Source organism: Prorops nasuta, unplaced genomic scaffold (assembly GCF_024137725.1).
Source record: "Prorops nasuta isolate Cenicafe-Biocafe unplaced genomic scaffold, Cenicafe_Pnas_1.2 PNAS00034, whole genome shotgun sequence".
Taxonomy (NCBI): Eukaryota; Metazoa; Arthropoda; class Insecta; order Hymenoptera; family Bethylidae; genus Prorops; species Prorops nasuta.
The window spans coordinates 1,508,972-1,531,249 of NW_027116831.1; the positions used below are offsets into that span (position 1 = coordinate 1,508,972).

A 22,278-nucleotide genomic window follows, 5' to 3' on the forward strand; every position below is an offset into this window, starting at 1 on the left:
ATTCTAATTGAATTTATATTTTATTACTGTATTTTCATACTCTTCTCATACATTTAACAAATGTTTAGTTTATTTTATTTTTGTATAGTTAATTATAAGTCTTCGAGTAAATGTTAACCTAATGATTTTGATCGTCATGCTCTCAACGGGGGGAGTCTGTATAGAATTTGATAGTAGATTTGTGGGTATGACGGTCTACGTGGGAGCGCGTAAGTCGGGGCTCGTCCGATTTCGGAAGAGTTCGGGGACTCTCGGTAGAACTACTCCGAGAGTGGGGAATTGAGTTAGTTATTAGAAGATTGCGGATCGAAAACGTCGATACCAACATTTTTCCGGCATGATGAAATATCATGTTCTCAATATATAAACATACATACTTTGAATCGGGAGTAATCCCATTGGCAATATTAGCCAAATACACATAAGAATTCACGCGAGAAGCTTCTCCGTAGGCCACAGCGCCACCACACTGGTCAATTGCGACCAAGATATACAAATGTGAACTAAATCACAAAATAAACTGGGTTTTTTATGCCGAAAGGCTTTTTCCCACTACACAGTGTTAGTGTTATTATTAACGATTGTGGTCCTCAACCGATCCCAGTTCCCTCACCAATAATAGTATTAGATGAAACACAATTTATTACCTCAATTTCAGTGTGCTCTGCAAACCACTGTTTTGTTACACGTGAGGTATGTACACTAGAATTATCCTGCACAAATGTAATTATAGGCACTTCTTGCACAGGATATCTGCTTCTTGCACTTGGCAGCATACAATTTTCTAAGATGTTTTTATACGTTGCAGAGTTCATTTTTGTATCGATCTCAAATAATCCACCTACTCCATGTTTTGACATCCAGCCCCAGTATGCAACACTTATACTATTGCTCCTATTTAATGGCAAAACATATTTATCAACATATCTATTTCCATCTGGCCGTCAAACGTGGGGTCTTCCATCTTCAGAAGACCGGAAAACCTTCTCGTCACTCCAGATGACATTATTCCAAAATTCTTCCTCTTTGCTCACATATTCCAGCGCAAACCCAATTCTTTGCTGCCTATATTGAGTAGTCAATTTTATTTTCTGTGCTGCATGATGGCAGTGTATGCTAGCTTCGTGTAGCCTCCTATGTACAGTCATCTGGGATACATTGAGCTGTAATTCATTCAAAATTTTTGTTGAAGGCTGAAGAGGATCTTTATTCATGGCATTAGCGATTTGCCTGTTTTCTTCATCTGTTGTAATTCTAGGCCTTTTGTTGTGCTTCCTTTTATCACTTAGACCTTCAAGTCTGTCTTCTTCAAACTCCTTGATCTATCGATCAATAGTTGATCTAGGCATCTGCAGCTCTGCAGCAATATCTACTGAAGATTATCTTGCTTTCCATATTCCAATAGCCATTCCTTTTTCAACTAATTTGTCATTTTCACTTGCCATTTTTCGGTTTAACTTTTAGAAAACCATTTACAATACCTTTCAATGTTTAAGCAATAAAACAAATGCCAACTGTATCTGTTTTCATTTGTCTGTTAGCATTTGTTTTATTGCTTAACGGGATCCCTCAAGCCCTCTGTAGCCAACATTACGGAACGAAAAACGAGAGAGAATTGTCCAGCGGTATTTTTCGACCGATTTCAATATCTTTTGAGTTGTTGGAATCGTTAGGACTCGCACCGTGTCATAAATAAAGCCGTATTTTCCAAAAAACGTAAAAAAATAAAATTGTTTAAAAATTTGCATTAATAATATTTAAACGCAAAACAAATTGAAAAATCGGGTTTCTTTATGACGAGGTGCCAGACCTAACGATTCCAACAAGCCCAAACACATTTAAATCGGTTGAGAAATAGAGCCGTACCATTCTCCCACGTTTCTGAGGTGGACGAAAAGCAAAAATTTTTAGGAAGAAAGTTAGGCTTCCACCCCTCTCGCGGCTCACGCTAACGTGTTCCCCCACTCCAGCATCGAAACTTATTACGAAGCTTTCCTCTCATATTTACGCTATTCTCCTATCTGTAGCTATACATATATAAATACGGCTAAAATAATGTTGAGAACATTTCATTTCGCCGATATAATAAAATTGCTAAAAAAGCAATTATCATTTTGAAATAAAATTGTAGAAAAGGAGATTTCGTAATGCTTGAAATATAAAACATACGGCGAAACGCGGGACAATGGTACAGTCGTATTTTTCAACAGAATTTGATGAGACTAGTCATAACTAAAGCCATTCTTCATGTAGATTGTCCTAAAGAGCTCGCATTTTCGATAAAGCTTATAGTTTTTCAGCAATGAACGATTGAAGTTGCACGGCGCACAAATACATATTTCCTCTCTCGCTTAGATCAGATGTTGCGCATGTTCATCTTCAATCGTTCATAACTGGAAAACTATAAGCTTTATCGAAAATACGAGCTCTTTAGGACAATCTACATGAAGAATGACTTTAGTTATGAGTAGTCTCATCAAATTCTGTTGAAAAATACGACTGTACCATTGTCCCGCGTTTCGCAGTATGTCTTATATTTCAAGCATTACGAAATCTCCTTTTCTACAATTTTATTTCAATATGATAATTGCATTTTTAGCAATTTCATTATATCGGCGAAATGAAATGTTCTTAACATTATTGTAGCAGTATTTATTTATGTATATTGTAACATGACAAAATCCAGACGGAATTTTTGGTTACGTTAACAACTCTGAATTTTCGCGCTTAACGCGCTATTGGTCGAGCTGCAAGAGCTTGCAGGCCTACCGTAGCGCCGTCGCGAGCTCGCGGCGAGGCTGACACTGCCTAGTAGATCGTCACCGGATCGAGTCGTACAATGAGCCGTAGCGAAAGCTAAAAAAAAAAGGATCCCGAACAGCGTGCCCTAGAGCTTTTAAGACAGACGTACAGCGAGTCGCAGCAATAGCGCTAGGAAGGAAAGCGAAAAGAGGCACCGATGGCGAGATAAAAGTCAAGAAATTGCCTGGTAACCATAAGGTAGGCGAACCACTGTATTAGCGCGGATCTGTCTCTTGCCTGGTGTGTGCCACTGCCGGGAAGAGACTCGTAATTTTAAGAAGTGCGGTCCCGACTCGCTAGGGAAGGAAAAATCGGCTAGCAGAGGGTTCAGCACTCGGGCGACCCTGGAAAAAGAGGTTAGACTCACGGGAAAGCCGGGGAAAAGCGGCGGAAAGTGCTCTGCGTGTATAGAGAAGGTCATTCGGTTGGCCCATGGTGGGCCTGGCGCCCTAAGAAAAAGTATTATAGAAAGAAAGTAGAGTAAACCGAATGCGCTAAGAAGCACCAGTAGCAGCACCGCTTAGAACTAACAGAATTTTTGTGAGTTTCCGCGACACGATGGCCTATTGTGTTATTTACCGCACAGGCTGTCGGGAGAGGCCCTGGCAATAGAAGCCAGTGTAAATAGTAAATTGTAAATTTTGAGTGTAAGCACCTACGAATTATAGGAAGAATAGACGAGAATTTTATTAAGAATATCGGAGTGCTTACTTTTATTAAAGAAAACCTCTCCCCGAATTCGCGCGTTATAAATGGCGCCCAACGTGGGGCGATCGAGTCGAACCTTGGGAGATAGAAAAGCTAGCCGATAGCGTTGCGTATAAGTAATTTGAGCGTGAATAATAGGCATAGGAAAAGGAAAATTTTTGAATATTTTTCAGGTAAATGGTGCCTGATTAAAGAAATAAAAATGAAAAGAAGCAATTACTAGCGGAAAGAATTCCGACCGTTAATTAATTAAATATTTCGACCGGAGAAAGGCACTTCGGCGAGCATGACCGCGGCAGCAGTGCCAATGTTGACGTTTTTTTTTCGCGCGGCACAGTCGGTCGAGCGTAACAGCGTCAACAAAGGATTAACTTAGAGAAATTCTAAGCATAAAATTGAAACTTAAGGCGGATATAATATTCCGAGTTAATCAAGCAGTCCTTTTTCCATGCCTAGGTATGAAATTGTAAATATGTGAAAGTATGATGTTTTATTATTTATTCTGATTTAAGCTAATATTGCAATGAAAATATATGCGTATATATGTGTATAGAGGCCCCTCTCTTCGTACCGTGCTTCCTGCGGCGCACAAGCGGGAAACTCAAGAATTAAGAAATTTGAAAATAAAACGGAAAATGTTGAAATCGGAATATTTCGCGGAATATGGCAGGCCAACTCCAGAGCCTCAAGGAGACGCTCTGATATTTGTTTACGATTTGGCGTTGTGCTTATCGGCGGGAATAAGTTTGTTACGTACTGGGTAGTCGTGGCCGCCTATCGGTCGAGTTTCGGCTGACTTGACACTAGAGTCTGGGCCAGTAGAAACGCCGACTGAGCTTTGCGACTCACAGTACAGTATACTAAAGTATTACACTCCGAGCGGTAAGAATGTAATGAGTTGGCAAGATTCGGGGTGAATGATAGTATGTATATACATACGTTGGAACAGCAAGTTTGACACAAAAGTTTGTATTTTCAGGTATTACAATTATACTTACAGTAAACGCTAATTATGCTGGATCAGCATTCGCAGGATTATTTACTATATGTCACAACTATTGGAGAGACTAGACTCTCCGATGGTTGTGGATTTCTCGCACTTAATTAATTATGATCAGTTCGTAGTAGTTGTGCTCGTCTTCCAGAACGGTACGTGTAGGCACGACTGAAAGATGTACACTCGCGACAATTTCTACACGACTCGTTTCGGATTTAATTATACTAGACTTAATTACCAGTACACGGCGACTGGGCAAGAGAATTGTTAGAATACGGTGGAGTACTTTGCTCCCGTGGAACGAATACTAGAGTTACGACCTTGGAACGCGGATGATGCGGCAGCGGCTAAACTTGCACAGAATAAGACTCGACTCGAGGGTCGCGGAACTCGCATATATTTAGGAGGCTTAATAGGTCATGTGTCGTCAGTAGCGCCATGATCTTTCGACACATGACCACCAAAAAGTCTCCACATCCACGGCCGACGCCCAAGGTTTGACGCATTTCCGGAAAAGAATTCCGGGTGTCAGCAATGTGCAATACTACCGGTATTGCACACGGACGCGTGCGATCTACTATGGTTCGGCGAGGTGGCTGAACCCTACGTTACAGTTCAAACATCTTTCCGGTATAAAATTAAAGAAATCCGGACCTGGAAACATTGGTCCTGCAGAAAATTTCGACTTGTCCCCCTTGACCTCTATTAGGATATACGCATATATTCAAGAAATAAAGCGAAGTAACGCCGTTAGCGAAATGGCGTATGAGTGACGCGTTCTTATAATCCAGGCGAGCGCCTAATTTGTAATTGAGTCCTGGATTTTAAGACTATTAATTAGCTAAATCGAAAAATGTTTGTATTATTATTTATTTATCTTTGTAAATAGGAATTTAGAGAGGAAAGGTAAACTCTCTCAGCGTTATTTGTTGTTTTATAATATGTGTTTTGGGAATTTATAAATTCAGCCAAAAAGGCTATTGCTTATGTGCCCCCTCCTTTCCAATTGTAAATTTAGGACGGAAGAAATTCAAGTTAGGGAGGCGCGAGGGGCCTAAAACAGCGTAATCGTCGTGGGATTGAAACTCGTTAACGTCGCTATCAAGAAAAGAAGATTCAAGGACAATGGGCAAGGGAAATAAGTCCCGAAGCCGCGAGGAACGTGCCCAGGTACGGGAAGAGCGAAAAGTATCCTGGGAATTAATCAGGAAGCAAATCAGCCAACTCTCTCCGTCGGAATTGAAGGAAATTTTGGAATCTGAAGGGCTTAACACCGATTCGGCCATCTCCGTCCTACAGGATAGGTTGCTCCGATATAGAGTGAGGCAAATGGATTGGTCTGAGGTAGCGAGGTGGGACGTCACCCGAGATCAGGCCAGGGAGACGGCTGCGCTGCCAAGCAGCGAGATAAGAGGTAGTGATATGGAGGCTATTGACACCGATAATGCTTATGCAGTGTTAACCGCTGTCACTGTTGTAATACCAACAACAGTGACAAACTCTATTATCACAATGGTCACGGCAACAACTACGGCCACGACTCTAACCACCTCAATTAGCCTGCCCATCCCATCGACACATGCACCAAGGCCAACGGTGAGTACAGCCTACGACTTGTGGCAACAACCAATGCCGATGACAACAACGATGCCTTCCCCAATTTTCCGGAATCCAGCAACAACCAGTGCAGGCGAGAATCTCAGGACTTCTATCAACTATCTGCAAGCTCCTACAGGGACGAGGCCTAGGGTCATGCTTACTAGCAGCCACCAGTCGGCTAGGCCTGAAGAAGAGTCCGAGACGGACCAGTACGAAGCGGCAAGGAAAGCCCTAGACCTTTTCCAGAAACTATCGCTAAAAGCTAGCGAGAAGAAAAGGCGGAAGAAGCAAAAAGATAGCCTGAACGGATCAAATGGGTCTCCTTACGGTAAGAGGCCGGTTCCTAAGCCTACAGAGTCCTCTAAGAGAAGAAATGGAAGTTCTTCAAAAAGAAGCGACGACAGCGAGGACGCCGATGATTCCCCAGATGACTCTAGTTCGGACTCCGATAGCGAGCAGGAAGAGGATGGCTCAGAGAGCTCTGACGAGTCAGACGATGACCGATCAGCAAAGCACTCGTCAGCTAGTAAGAAGAAACGAAGACGAGCTACCTTGGGAGGAAATAAAGCAGTGGATGCCTTGACGAAATGGCGGATTTTATATGCCAACGAGAAAAGCGAGAGTGCTGACTCGTTTTTAGAAAGAGTGGAGCGATGCTGCCGAGGATCGGGCCTAAGATAAAGTGCCATCCTCGAGGCCTTACCTGTGGTACTAACAGGAGAGGCAGAGAAGTGGTATCGCCTTGACGGAAAATTCTGCAAGACTTGGAAAGAATTTGAAGTCGAGTTTCGCCGGCGATTCAAAACCAAGAATTCTCACCGAAGAATTAAAGAACAAGCGAAGAATCGGCTACAAGGCGAAAATGAGCCTATGATGGAGTTCATCGAAAATATGAGAACTATATTTTCGTATCTGGATCCGCCCATGTCGGAGACTCGGCAATTAGATGTGGTGTACCTAAACTTACGTCCTTGGTATACACACCGATTCCTAAGAAGCCATTTCTCCTCGTATCGAAAATTAAGGAAGCTCGGGGAGGAAATAGAGTTCTTCAGAAGGCAGGAAAAGCTGCGTAAAGGCCAAACCATCCCAGGGACCTTGCCAGTGCCTGCAGCGGTCTACATTGGCAGCCGCAGAAATCAGGAGAAATGTGCAGCAATTGGAGACGAAGAAACAACACATACGCCATCTCCAACAGGCCAGAAATCAGGGCAAAAGAAGCCTAACTGGAAGGCCAGAGGCCGGGGATCGCCTAACTCAGCCAAGTCCGAGCACAAGACAGTGGGTGCAACAGCACCAGAGAATGAACCGGCGAACGATGAGCAAAGTCAAGGTGCTCCTCCACGAAAAAATTACTCTGCCAGCTCAACCAACTACCAGAAGAAAGCGGAGCAGATCCGAAGGAATAAGAGTGTCTACCCCTGCCATAGCTGCCGTCAATTGGGACACTGGATGGCGGAATACCCCTTCCCGAAGAATCAGCCGTCGGCAGTCAAGGCAGAGGCCTCCGGAGCCCAGAAGAATGCACCGGGAAACGAGACGAGAGGCCAGTGAAACGGGTCGATACTGCCTCTAAGATGGATCAACTGACCCTCCAACCAGAAGGAAATAGTCAGCGTTCAGAAGAGAGAAAACTCATAGCTATCTCTGCCACCGTTGCTCATCCGGATGTAAGGCCCAGGAAGAAAGAAGAGCTCGATGTTCGAGCATGCCTAGGCATCAGTCTGGATGGTTCTAATGTCTTCGGCCTCATAGATACGGGGTCCGAACGGACATAATAGGCGGAGCTTTGGCCTTGAAGTTTGCCTCTCAAAGCAGCCAGGAGGGAAAGTTTGAAGTAAAAATGGCAAATGGCCAATATACTCCAGCAGTCAGCAAAGCAGCATTGGACTGGACCATCGATGAGGCCACAGAAAAATTAGAGGTTTATCTAGCGCCTAAATTGACAATGGAAGTCATTCTAGGCATGGATTTCCTCAAGAAGTTTGGGTTAGCGATAGACACTGCAACGGAAACTTGGCAGCGAGGAGAAGGATTCAGCAACCCGTACTTGCGGTATCGAGGCCCATCTCAGCCTGCGAGCGAGGACGTGAGCGTATTGGCCAGAGTAGCTAACACCAAACCATCGCCAAGGGAAATAGCAAATAGCAAGGATAATCGACCGTATATATGGGTATTCCTTCTAGGCAGAGGAATTAAAGCCTTACTGGATACTGGCACTGTTCGGTCGTACCTCGGCGAGAGAACTATCCCCATCCTGGCAGGGGACATAGACAGAACCGCGACAGGAGAGATCCGACTAGGCGATGGAAGCCTAAGTCCGACGGTAGGCGAAGTCTACTTGGAAATGGAAATAGGGGACTTCAGGAAGAAGCTGCGAATGCGAGTCGCGCCTAGCCTGGACTACGACTGCATATTGGGCATGGATTTCATAAAGGCCTTCGAGCTGGAGATCGACCTAGCTAATTTGATCTGGCGAGCGAGAAGAGGCCACTGGCATACCTTTGCGGGAGAAGCAGCGCAAGCTCCTCAGAGGCTAAGGAATCCTGCCTGCGCAGCACTAGAAAGCTTATCGGACTGGCAAGCGTCTATAGTTGAAAGGTTTAGACTGAAGCATTTTAAACCTGTGTCGGATACTCCCGGAATCACCGAATTAGTAACCCACCGGATTGACGTACAAGGAAACGCGCCCATCAGGCAGCGCGCCAGGCGAATATCTCCTCGGATGTACGAGATAGCTCATAACGAAGTGGACAAGATGCTAGCAGCGGGGATTATTGAAAGATCAGAAAGTGCATGGGCCAGTTGCCCCGTAATAGTGCCAAAACCAAATGGCAAACATCGTTTCTGTATTGATTACAGAACGGTTAATGAAGTCACCAGGAAAGATGCCTATCCCTTGCCTCACATGGAGGCTATACTAGACAAGCTGCGTTCCGCTAAATATATCTCGACACTCGACTTAAGCCAGGCATACTTCCAAGTCGTCCTAGAAAAAACCAGCAAAGAAATAACTGCCTTCGTAGTACCAGGAAAAGGATTGTTCCAGTTTCGAAGAATGCCTTATGGGCTCATCAACGCTCCTGCCACGTTCCAGAGGCTAATGGATCGACTGATAGGACCGGAGCTAGAGCCTAATGTCTTCGCTTATTTGGACGATCTAATAATTGTAACTTCGACCTTCGAGGAACATATGCGTTGGCTTGAACGAGTGGTCCACATCATAGAAAAAGCAAACCTCGAAATAAATTGGGAGAAGAGCAAACTTTGCAGGGCTGAAGTTACCTTCCTGGGCTATGTTGTGAACCAAGAAGGCTTATCGCCTGACAAAGAAAAGTTGAAGCCTATCGTCGAGTACCCTCCACCTGAGAACTTGAAGCAGCTTAGAAGATTTCTGGGAATGATAGCCTGGTATGCCAAATTTTTGCCGGAATTAGCGAATGACAAGATTCCCCTGGTGGAGCTACTCAAGAAGAACGTTAAATGGCAATTGAGTGAGGCACAACAGTTAGCCTTTGCAAAGCTAAAGCAAGCTCTCTGTACCGCCCCAGTCCTAGCAAGACCGGACTTTACGAAGCCATTTATGATACAAACTGACGCCAGCGACTTCGCGATTGGGGCTGTGCTAGTACAAGAAATAGAAGGAGAAGAGCACCCCATTCTATATGTGAATCGCGTATTAACAGCCGCTGAGCGAAAATATGCAACAACGGAAAAAGAATGTTTGGCAGTAGTATGGGCCATTAAGAAGCTGCGCCCATACATTGAAGGCTATGCATTTACAGTTGTGACCGACCACAGCAGCCTGAGGTGGTTAAACAACTTGAAGGATCCGACAGGGAGATTGGTCGGTGGGCTCTATCACTGCAGGCTTGTGATTACAAGATTGTCCACAGAAAGGGAGCCTTACATCATGTGCCCGATGGGCTGTCAAGAGCCATGGAGTCTACCATTCTGGCAGAAAAGAAGTTAGAAAATGCGGTATCGGCTATGTCAGAGCAACCGGAGAAGTGGTACCAGCGCCGACTGGCCAACATTCAGAAGCACCCCAAGATGTTCCCTGATAGGAGGGTAGAGGAGGGCAGAATCTATTGCCATAAGCCCGACCTCACGCATGAAATGCTAGGCCATGATGATAATGCCTGGAAGCTGGTATTACCGAAGAAACTGCAGAAAGAAGCTATCGAGGAAGCTCATGCTGCACCTTCCTCAGGCCATCTTGGTGTCTTTAAGACGTATAAGCGCCTATTAGTCCAATACTATTGGCCTGGCATGCACCGAGACGTTGCGTCCTACATTCGAGCGTGTAGACCTTGTCAGCAAAATAAGACAAGTCAACAGGCACCCCTAGGACTCATGGAAGGCCGGATAGCGGAGAAACCTTGGACAGTAGTCGCCGCCGATGTGATGGGACCGTTACCAGCTAGCAAGAATGGATTTCGCTACATCGTTGTCTTCTTAGACAATTTTAGCAGATGGATAGAATTAAAGCCTCTACGAAATGCTAATGGGGCTGCTATCACCAAGGCTTTTGAAGAACTTGTAGTCTACAGGTGGGGAGCATCTGAGATTATGCTGACGGGTAACGGAACAGAATTTATCAACAAGCACGTAGGTAGCTTCTCAAAAGAGCAAGGGATACGACATTACACCACGCCGCCTTACCATCCTCAGACGAACCCAGTGGAACGTGTCAACCGTGTGATCAAAGGGATGATTTCGGCCTACATTAGACTTAACCACCGTACCTGGGACGTCCACCTCAACGAATTCCGTTTTGCTGTCAACATTGCACACCATGAAGCGACTGGCGAGACTCCGGCGTTCCTGAACTTCGGCAAAAATCCCGAGTGCGTGCGTAGCGTGCTTAGGCAAATGGAAGAGCCTAAACTCTTGCGGAAGACTGATCCGACTGCGTGGATCGACCGAGTCTCACGATTGCGTAGGTTAAGCGACCTGGTGCAGACGCACATAGACCGAGCGAGTGCGAAACAGGCGAGATACTATAACCGAGGTCGAAGAACTGTCAAGTTTGAGCCTGGTGATCTGGTTTGGCGGCGTAATCATGTATTGTCATCCGTCGCGGATGGATTCGCTGCCAAGCTAGCTCCCACCTATGTAGGGCCGTTCTCGATCTCCAGGGTTGTATCTGCGACCATGTACGAGCTGGAAGATGATAGCGATAAAAGTCATCCGAATTTCATGTATCAGACCTCAAACCCTTCCGGGCAGTAATTACAGAAAGCGACGGAATAGCGCGTTCGATGAAGAGGCAGGTGCCTATACCTTCACCACTTCCTAAGTCCCAACAGCGACCCAGCCATAGTCCAAGGGGGGAGGCGATAAAGAAGCCTATAGGATCTAAATATAGCTCTGTCATCCTTCATGCAGAATCCGCCCAGGCCTGGAAGAAACGTTTGAGGCCTCGGAATCGTTAATTGACGTTATTTCCGACCAGATTTCCATCACCATGCTTGCCTTCCTTAATCCTTCCTACCCTGGGGTATAGTCAAAGGGGGGAGGATTGTAACTTGACAAAATCCAGAAAGGATTTTTGGTCACGTTAAGAACACTGAATTTTCGCGCTTAACGCGCTATTGGTCGAGCCGCGAGAGCTTGCAGACCTACCGTAGCGCCGTCGCGAGCTCGCGGCAAGGCTGACACTGCCTAGTAGATCGTTACCGGATCGAGTCGTACAATGAGCCGTAGCGAAAGCTAAAAAAAAAAGGATCCCGAACAGCGTACCCTAGAGCTTTTAAGACAGACGTACAGCGAGTCGCAGCAATAGCGCTAGGAAGGAAAGCGAAAAGAGGCACCGATGGCGAGATAAAAGTCAAGGAATTGCCTGGTAACCATAAGGTAGGCGAACCACTGTATTAGCGCGGATCTGTCTCTTGCCTGGTGTGTGCCACTACCGGGAAGAGACTCGTAATTTTAACAAGTGCGGTCCCGACTCGATAGGGAAGGAAAAATCGGCTAGCAGAGTGTTCAGCATTCGGGCGACCCTGGAAACAGAGGTTAGACTCACGGGAAAGCCGGGGAAAAGCGTCGGAAAGTGCTCTGCGTGTAGAGAAGGTCATTCGGTTGGCCCATGGTGGGCCTGGCGCCCTAAGAAAGAGTATTATAGAAAGAAAGTAGAGTAAACCGAATGCGCTAAGAAGCACCAGTAGCAGCACCGCTTAGAATTAACAGAATTTTTGTGAGTTTCCCCTACACGATGGCCTATTGTGTTATTTCCCGCACAGGCTGTCGGGAGAGGCCCTGGCAATAGAAGCCAGTGTAAATAGTAAATTGTAAATGTTGAGTGTAAGCACCTACGAATTATAGGAAGAATAGACGAGAATTTTATTAAGAATATCGGAGTGCTTACTTTTATTGAAGAAAACCTCTCCCCGAATTCGCGCGTTATCAAGAGACACGGTAGTGTCTCGACGGAAAGTACATAAAAGTAGGTATAGACGTGTCTAAACCGCCGTCGAGGCACTACTGTATCTTATACAGCAAGTTTGGCCGTCTCAATTTTTAAATCGACTTTTCTGCATGAATGATACACTGTCATGATTTCAGTAAAGATTTTCTTGAAATGGTTTGGAACAAGCTTTTATTTGAGCCCATAAACATCGAAATCGGTTCACGCAATCCAGAGATCTCATACTCTGTTAGCTATATATATATCAAAAATTAAGATTCTTCTCTTTCGTCATCTTCTTCTCCAGCCAGAATGTATGTCTCGGGCTGAAGTTAACCGCTAAAGAAAATGACGTCACTTTTACAAACTCGACGACTAAATAATCGATATAATCCATAACTAATATGGCGATTCTGTTAACTGTCAATTGAATTGTAAGGTTTACCGGCATAACCTTAACATTATTATAACAATCAATCGGTTGTGATGATAGTGTAATATAATCAGAACTACTGATAATTTAAGGGAGAAACATGAAGGAGTAAGCAAGGATTATCAGATAAGTAATATTGTAATGAAAAATATATTAAGCTTTAATGTTCAGTGGTACTTTGTGGGATTTTATTTCAGGTTATAAATCAAATATATTCCTTGTATGCAGCTCTGATTTGAAGTTATACCAGTGCCAAATGCTATAATAATTCTTGGAAAAATAAAAGCATCAAAAGGTTCTACTGAAGTTACAGAGGAATCAGTTACAGTTCCAGAAAATATTACTACTTATAATAAAATAGAAAAAGAAGATAGTGTTACCAAGTAGTACTGGAAAACAGAGTTTTGGTATTATGCAACTACGGAGTTTTGGTTGTGCAATGGAAGCAGCAATTTCAAATGTGGACAACTGCTGATGACTGGATGTTATATCTGCTTACTAGTGAAGGAAAAGAGAAGCCAATGGGCTATAGTTTTTTAGTTACAACAGATTCCATGATGACACAACCACAAAAACGTTCTTGGGAAGCTAAACATACAGTTGAATGGTTGCAGGAACAGCAATGGGGTATTATGGTTTTGGATGAAGTGCATATAATCTCGTGCAAAAATATTCCATCGAGTACTAATAATTATCTAACCCTAAGGTAATTTATGTCTAAGGGCTACATTATTAGGAGAAGATGGTAAATAATTGAATATCTGAAAAGATTAAGGAAAACTAGTATACTCAAAGGTATTATTGAATTTACTAAATTATGTACATTATCATATGGTAAAATAAGTAGAATTAATGAGTTATACATAATTTACCATGTCGGTAATGTATATAATTTAGTAAATTTCATAATTCCATATAGTATACTAGTTTTGCTTATCTTTTTATAGTAAAGTATCTGTTTAAAATGTATCTAGATCAAAATTAATTGTTTATTTATTATAATTCAGATCATAGTAAAGTATCTGCTTAAAATGTATATAGATAAAAATAAATTGTTCATTTACTTTTTCTTTAATTCAGGTCAAGCTTCTATTAAAATATAACAAGTGCTTTGTTGAGTCTTTTTGTTAAGATGTACTTTAAAGGTTACTGAAATATCCTGTTATTTAAGAATGCAGATTAATAAAGATTGTAGTTTGATTGTGTTATATTTACTAATTTGTTTTATTGTTTCTATTTTTATATAAATTATTATAAAAGTTTGGAAGGAATGAAAAGTTAAAAGGAACTCAATACATTTCACGTTACATAATAATTAACTTAATCCGACTGGAAGTTTTGGGCCTTAAGGATTAAACTTAACGACCCAGATTATTCGAGTAAAATAATATTTATAATAAATAGTAGAAGCAATTAAACTAAAATAACCATTAAGATTAAACTATCTATGCTTTTATTAATTATGGTAATACGTTTCTAATCTTTAGCGCTTATATAACGCTATGCAAAGGACTTGTCATGATTGGTTAAATTGACTGAATCGACCAATCACGATACAGCGCTACTTTAGCACTAATGATTAGAAACGCAACCAAATACCGAATCACTTAATATATATTATTATAAATAATAAAAGCGTTGGTATTTAAGTTTTAATGATTATTTTAGTTTAATTACTGCTATTATTCATTGTAAATATTATTTTATTTAATTAATCTCGGTCACTGTTTCATATTTAAATAAAACGAAAAGTAGTAATTTTACTATAGTTGAAATAGCTATAGTAAAATAACACGAAATCTCCTATGAGTGTGCAATCTACCAAAATTTGAATCTTTTAAGAAATGCACCAGAGAGTATAATTTGTTTATTTTTAAAGATGTCCGACGGCCACAGCAGCGAAGACGAAGTAAGTTGATGATTTTATTTAATTTTTATTGCGTATTGAATTAAAAATAAATCAAGTAATGTAAATCATGTTTTTGTGTTACAGAGACTGCTCGCCCGAATGGATTTTGAAGGTATGTATCTTATTGATAAAAATAAAGTAGATAAATGCATGCACGTGGTAACTTAGGTTAAAATATTGTATAATTCTTTGTTGAAGCTAAAGCCAGATAAAGAATTAATACGATATCTAACCTGTTAAGTAATATTTTTTTTATTATAAGTATATTAATAGCTATATATTAATTATTTTCAGAAGCATTGCCTGGGCCATCGGCTAGAGTTGCGGGAGGGGGTCCGAACCCACCCACCATACCGCCTACCAGGCGTTACACGCCACCAATAAATGGTAAGTTAATAAAATAAATTAAATAGAAAATAATAATTATAATTATAAATTTATCTTGTTTCAGTAGCACAGCTAGCAGCACCGCCGGCACCACCGGCGGCACCACCCGCAGCACCGCCCGCAGCACCACCTGCAGCACCACCTGCACAACAAGGCCAGCTAGGGCCTAACCCTCCTCCTCGTCCTCAACAGGCCGAAGGGTGGGAAGGAGGAAATCGTAAGTAACTTAATAACTTTTATAAATAATAATTTATTTTAATATTTTTTTTTTTTTTCAGGAGGAAGGCGATGGCACAAGAGGTCGCGAAGGGCAGGATGGCGCCAAGGGAACGCAGCATGCCAGCGAATGGCCAGTATGCTGCGTTCCATGGCGGACGAAGCCTTTGGCGGAAGAGGACGAGGAGGAGGAAGTCGCGGCAGGGGAAGGGGCCGTGGCCAATAAAGAAATATTTTGCTTTAAAAAATAAAATAAATATATAAATAAAAAAAATTTAATTTCTTTCCATCACCTTCTTCTTCTCCAGCTAGAAAGTATGTCTCGGGTTCAAGTTAACCGCGCTAAAGAAAATGACGTCACTTTTTCTCATGTTGCCAACCGGTTATACTCAACGACAAAACCAGTGTTGTGAACTATCAAATAATCGATGCTATCTATATAATTAATCCAGCGACTACTGTTAACAGTCAATTGGAATGTGAGGTTATTTACATTTAATACAATGATTATTGCTATGATAGTGAGTGTGTTAAATTTTCGAAATGACAAATAAATTCGAATATTAATGACATAAGGAGTCGACAATTATTAGATAAGTAAAACATTATATTTTACAATACAGGATGTTAATATACTTTATGGTACTTTGTGAAATTTCTTTTTCAGATAAATTGAGATAGAACATTTATATTTTCATTGCTGAGGATATAAGAGCTGACTGGATGAAATGAGATTGACATTTACATATTTTCAACACTGAGCCAAGAAGAAGTATAGTCTCAAGATTTATATGTATCGGTGATTATCAGGAGCATATTAATTAAATGAAAATTTTAAGATATTTGATAAGCATATGCTAAACATCCAGGTATGGAAATCATTAACAAAATTCATGTATAACTTTTTCTTTAAACTCATATGGATTTTAACTGTCCGATAGGTTATATCATATATATGAACAATTTTCTAGGAGATAATAAAGTTTCTGTGTTTACTACGATTAGATATAGAAATGATTTTTATAATATAATATGTCATATATTGTTTGGTATTTGTGAAATTGATTTTTCAGATTAAATTGAGACAACATTTCCATTGCCAATTTCATTGCTGATGATAGAGCTGACTGGATGAAGTAAGATTAACATTTACATATTTTCAACATTGAGCCAAGGAGAAGTATACTGTCAATATTTATGTGCATCGGTGATTATCAGGAGCATATTAATTAGAAGAAATTGCTAAGATATTTGATAAACATATGTTAAAATTTAAGGTATGGAAGTCATTAACAAAATTCATGTTTAACTTTTTCTTTTCTTTAAACTCATATGGACTTGAACTGCCCGATAGGTTATATCACATATAAGAATAGCTTTCCATGAGACAATAATAGTTTTTGTTTATTATATATACAAATAATTTTCCAGGATTACTATGATTAAAGAAAAGTAGATGAATATTTTGTAATCGTTATGTAATATTTAATTATAATATAAAAAAGTATTAAGATCAAATATTTATCTACGCTTCCCTAGTCAGAATACAAAGAAATTATTATTATCTCCATTTCTTATAAGAATAACATTTAATTTTATAATATAATATGTAATACATTTTTTGGTCCTTATTGAGATTTTATTTCAGACTGAATTACAATAATGTGTTTATTGTGTTATTGTGCAGGCTTAAGCTGTAATATTTAATAGAAGAAGTCAGAAATGATCAAGTAACACGGTAGTGTTACGCGGCAAGTAATTTAAAAAAAAAAGACGCGTGGCACTACCTACTTTTACGCGAAGATTGGACCAAACTATAGCTAAATTTTTTTAAGATGGGTATTGGTTAATTTAATTAAAAATCTAATGGAACTTTCGTTATATAATTCGACCCTAAGCTTTCTAACGAGACTACAAATATTCAAATCGGTTCATGCAATGCAGAGATATCCAAATATGCATTTGCGTAGCAGCCACTTCGGCTTGGTCGGAGTTTTTCCCGACGCTTTTTCTCCCGACGCTAGAATTGTTCAGAGATTTTTTAGCTCTCGCTCTTTCACGTTGAAAGCCTATCTAGAATATCTCCTATCCTTCTCTTTCACTTTTCTAATGCTAGACTGTCATGAATGCGCAGGCGCAGTCATGTAGTGCTACAGCTGGTGCATGCAAAGTGGTGTATGTAGTATAGAGTAGAATTCATTGATGTATATGTGCCGTAAGTGTGTGTTACACGTGAGAACAGTTAATTTTGTGGTTATCCCGAATCATTATTTTCCATTTTATATGCAGTGCTTCAGTTAATCAGATAAGTATTATTTATTGGTTAGAAAAGTATTAATAAAGCATTGTTACTTTGTGCTCCTTTATATTTTCTACAGGTCAAAGTAAATTGTCGAATGTAAACAATCAACCGTGTTACTTGATAAAGTAAACTGAGGACCTTTATATTTTCTACAGGTCAAAGTAAATTGTCGAATGTAAACAATCAACCGTGTTACTTGATAAAGTAAACTGAGGACCAGGAAATTATGATCATCGATGACAAAAGGATACCATCACTTTATGTAAAGGTACGCAGACAAAGCTTTTTAACATACAGACATTTTGTGACTAATTTAAATAAGGTTAGAAGGTTGTGTTATTAAATTAATCTTCTTTCATTATTTAAACTCGTTATGATTTGATGTATATGTATGTTTTAACAGTCAATCTGGGTATTCTTACGTATAAAATGTAATCATACACAAGCTGTCACTATAAAGTGACGCAAAGTATTGAGAGGAGCTACAACAAGCAACAGATCATAAATTAAAAGGTAAATTATATTGTGCAGTATATGTAACTTAAATTTAACCATTTTTTCTGTTATATATCATTATCAATATTATATTGTCTTGATTGTAGGTTATTCCTGAAAGAAGCAAGTTGCAGCTAGGGCAATGGAAGATATACTGATGCATATTTATGGAAAGGTACGCAGACAAAACTTTTTAATATACAGAAACTTTGGTGACTAATTTTAATGAGGTTAGAAGGTTGTAGTAATAAATAGATTACAATATCTAATTTTAATTATATCATTGTTGATATTGTTATTTTGTCGCATTTGCAAGATTTTCCAGATAGAAACAGGATTCTACAAGGGCAATAGAAGATAGACTGGTGCATGTTTACGTAAAGGTACTTAGATAAAGTATTTAACATACAGAAACATTTGGTGACTAATTTTAATGAGATTAGAAGGTTGTAGTTTAACTAGATCTTCTTTCATCATTTGAATTTGTCATTTATTGATACATATGAATGCTTAAATACAAAGTCTGGGTATTGTTACGTACTTATCTGTGTATTGATATATCACCTGGCGTAAACTATTTAGTTCAGCATCAACAGATTACGATTAATAATGGCAGGGTGAATTATGCTTTATAATAACTAATTTCAATTAAAATAGTTTTGTGTTCTTTATATTAATTTTTAAATTATATTACTAACATGTATTTTTCCTAACAGGTGTAGGTTAATTTTAATTTTAATTGAGTTAAGCTACCACAAAGGAAAACTAGGAAAAATGGAAAGGATATATAAATAAATTAATGAAATATAAGTAAATTTAAATTTTATTTAATAAAAATATTTACATGGGGCCGCCTCTCCCCCTTCCCCTTCTCCCACCTCTACCACCTCGTCCGCGAGCCCTTCTATCACGGCTCCTTTGTAAGCCGTCCAGCAGCCTGGAGGCGTGGAAGCCTAGCCCAACCACCATACGTTGGAAGCTAAAGGCTTCCCGCCTCCGCTGGACGGCATTGCCGGCTCGGTAGTTCCGCCGGGTTTCTGAAAAAAAAAACAAAATAAATATTATAATTTAGTCTCTGCAATGAAATGGTTTTAGTTATGAATAATGGACAGAAAAAAAACTTACTTCTATATGGCTGTGGAGGAGCCTCCTCCACAGGATCCTCCAAAAGCTCATCCTCCCCCGGCACCTCCATTTCATCAACTGGTGGATTATTATTAACCGGGGGAGGATGATTTCCTGGCCTTTGTAGCCCTAAGTGGCCGCGGGCCTGGGATTGCGGTGGAGGGGTTTGAGGTACCCCTCCCCGCGAGGAAGACGGTCCCCGTGCAGGATCTGAATTAAACAGAAAAATTTGATCAAATTATTAATATTATTAATAAGAAACAAACTTCTAATAATTTAAATAATAATATATCATACTTTGGTTCGGCTCTCCTGCCGAGACAGGTGGCCTTGGCGCCCCTCGGCTGCTTGCGGCACTGGTTCCTTGAATATTCTGTAAAAAATTACAAATAAATTGTTAATGAATATTTATTTTCAATTTGATATATTAAAAGTCAGTTTGTCGTTCTATTTTTAACTTAAAAAAGAATTAATATTATACTAATTCTCTTTCAAAAGAGTTAAGAAAAAATTTACTTACTTCCATGTTAATCCGGCGACGGTTTTCTTTGAAAAGGCTCGAAAATTGGCTAATTACGAATATGTCTAACAATAATTCGTATATAGACGTAATACAAAGTAATTAATTATTGATATGGTGGTGTTTAGTCCTTAAGCATTATCCTGTCATTTCATGAACTTCCAGATCTCAGCCAATCAGAATGCTTTATTAATAGATCCATCAATCAAATTAGAATTTTCTGTCATAATGTAGGTCATGTAGACATAGATATGGAATAAATTAATTATGGTAATGTCGGTATTTGGCCCTTCTGTTATCTCCTGAGCATATTAATATGGTCGTATGGATTAGACTTCTATTTTAATACTTACATGTTTAAACTATGTAGAATACAAATTAAATTTTTTTATAATTTTAATAGCTTATTTCACTTAAGGCCGATAACGCTCACAATATATAATACGTGTTACATGAACTATTACATTAAGAGCGTTTTGGGCCTTAAGTGGAATATGCCTTAAGATCATAACTTTGTCTAATTACTCTAATTTAAGAATAAACTTATGATGACCCAATGTGTTTACTTTAATGTACCTTGAAATTTAAACTGACCAAAATTGGTTGACAGCTAGCTAATTTAGCATCTATTGTCTTACTATTAATATATATAAATAATAAAATTGTGTATGTGTATATTAGTTATTTATATGAATACCCACAGCGTTTATTATAAAGTAAGTAAATTAATTGATTTTAGAAAAAGTAAATTTAATATTTAAAGATGTTTATTTTTCTAATAGGATTGATAATAATTTTCTTTCTCTCTCTCACTCTGTGGATAAAAATTGTGGACTTCGTCAGAAAGTAAATAATTTTATAATTATTTTTAAAGCGGAGGCTTTCGAATTTAGAAGTAAGTTAAATGTGATATTATTTTTATTCTATTAGAAGATTTTATTAATATTATTTATAACAATATATAGACTCATTAGTATATATTCGACATATTTTATTAAAGTCGACAAGAGTCTAACGAGTAGTCAGTGGTCTGGTGGCTAACGTAGAGTTTGCTACGCTGTACACGTAAATTTTGAATTGTGTTCAAGTCTCGCTTAAGTCAGCTTTTTTTTTACTTTTTAAATCAATCGAATTTATTAATTATCTTTTTTTTTGTATGGAAATTAAATTAATATAAATTATATTTAATTGATAAAGATATTTTACGTACTTTATAAATATAGTTTTACCCAATAGTCTTAAGCCGTGTGTACACGATCCGAGAAATGTGTCCGAGTTCTAGTTCCGATAACTGTTTAGCGAATCAGTGCAAGGCTCTAACGGAAAAGTAACAATGCAATTGGTTGTATATTTCTCGGAACTAGAACTTGGACACATTTCTCGGAACGTGTACACACGGCTTTATGACAGTGAGGTGAAGTAAGGGTGCGTTCATGTAGGGCTGCGAGCAACGATGAGAGAAACGATAAAAGCGAAACAAAGAAAATTATAACATTTCTTTATATGGAGGTGTATGCATTGTCGCTCTCATCGCTGCTCGCAGTTCCTATATGAACGCGCCCTAAGAATGAAAGGAGTGCAGGATTATTTAAGGGTTTGTCTGTAGCTGTCAAATGGCTCAGCTCTAGCTCTAACAATATGTATTTTCTTACATAAACAGAAAAATAATTTTAAAGAAGAAATTAAAGAAGAAATAACGGAAAGAAAGGAAGGATTATGTAAATAACCTGGAAGAAAAATTATATTAGATGAGTTGCAATTAATAACAAAACGTTAAATTTATCGTAAATTTGTAAGGAAATATACTTTGTGGTTATTTTTGTTGCAGATTAATTCCTGTTTCTGATGAGTTTTGTTTACAGAAGAGAAATACTTATGTATCAATGAATAAGAAAGCACTAATTTATAATTTCTGTTTGGTCAGTTATTTCAATATTTTTAACGTAACATTATAATAATGAATGTATAAGCGATTGCTGTATACAAGATGTTTTATTATAAATTAGTAATTATGTATGGTAATGTTTCTATTTTTATTATAAATTAAAGCTATTTTAATTAAAATAATATTTTTCTTTCTTATTTAAAACTATATGTACATAGTAATTACATATTTTCATAGTATCCGTATACTCATTAAACTATTGACAAAATTATAACCTTGTTTAATCTGCAGGGCATAAATGTTGGTTTGCAATGATTTTTATTAATTAATGTGAGACAGAGTGAACAGGATTTCCACATGTCTGATAGATCTGCTACATCTTGTGTGATATTTATACGCCTCCATTGCACTAGCACTATCTTCTTTTAGTTTTTAATATATAACAATAATTCTCCAAACATTTTCAAATACATTCATATCTGATAACCTGT

General features: G+C 39.1%; 1 protein-coding gene across 1 annotated transcript; it reads right to left on the reverse strand.

The window, feature by feature from the left end:
- Positions 1–18,966: 18,966 nt before the first annotated feature.
- Positions 18,967–21,924, reverse strand: LOC136783645 (uncharacterized). The gene is made up of 6 exons (XM_066743893.1): positions 21,709–21,924; positions 19,903–20,122; positions 19,680–19,755; positions 19,383–19,592; positions 19,136–19,294; positions 18,967–19,022 (listed from the first exon to the last, which is right to left on the reverse strand). Exons 2-6 carry the CDS (start codon positions 19,906–19,908, stop codon positions 18,967–18,969), a joined length of 507 nt encoding a protein of 168 aa, XP_066599990.1. The 5' UTR covers positions 19,909–20,122; positions 21,709–21,924.
- Positions 21,925–22,278: the final 354 nt, after the last annotated feature.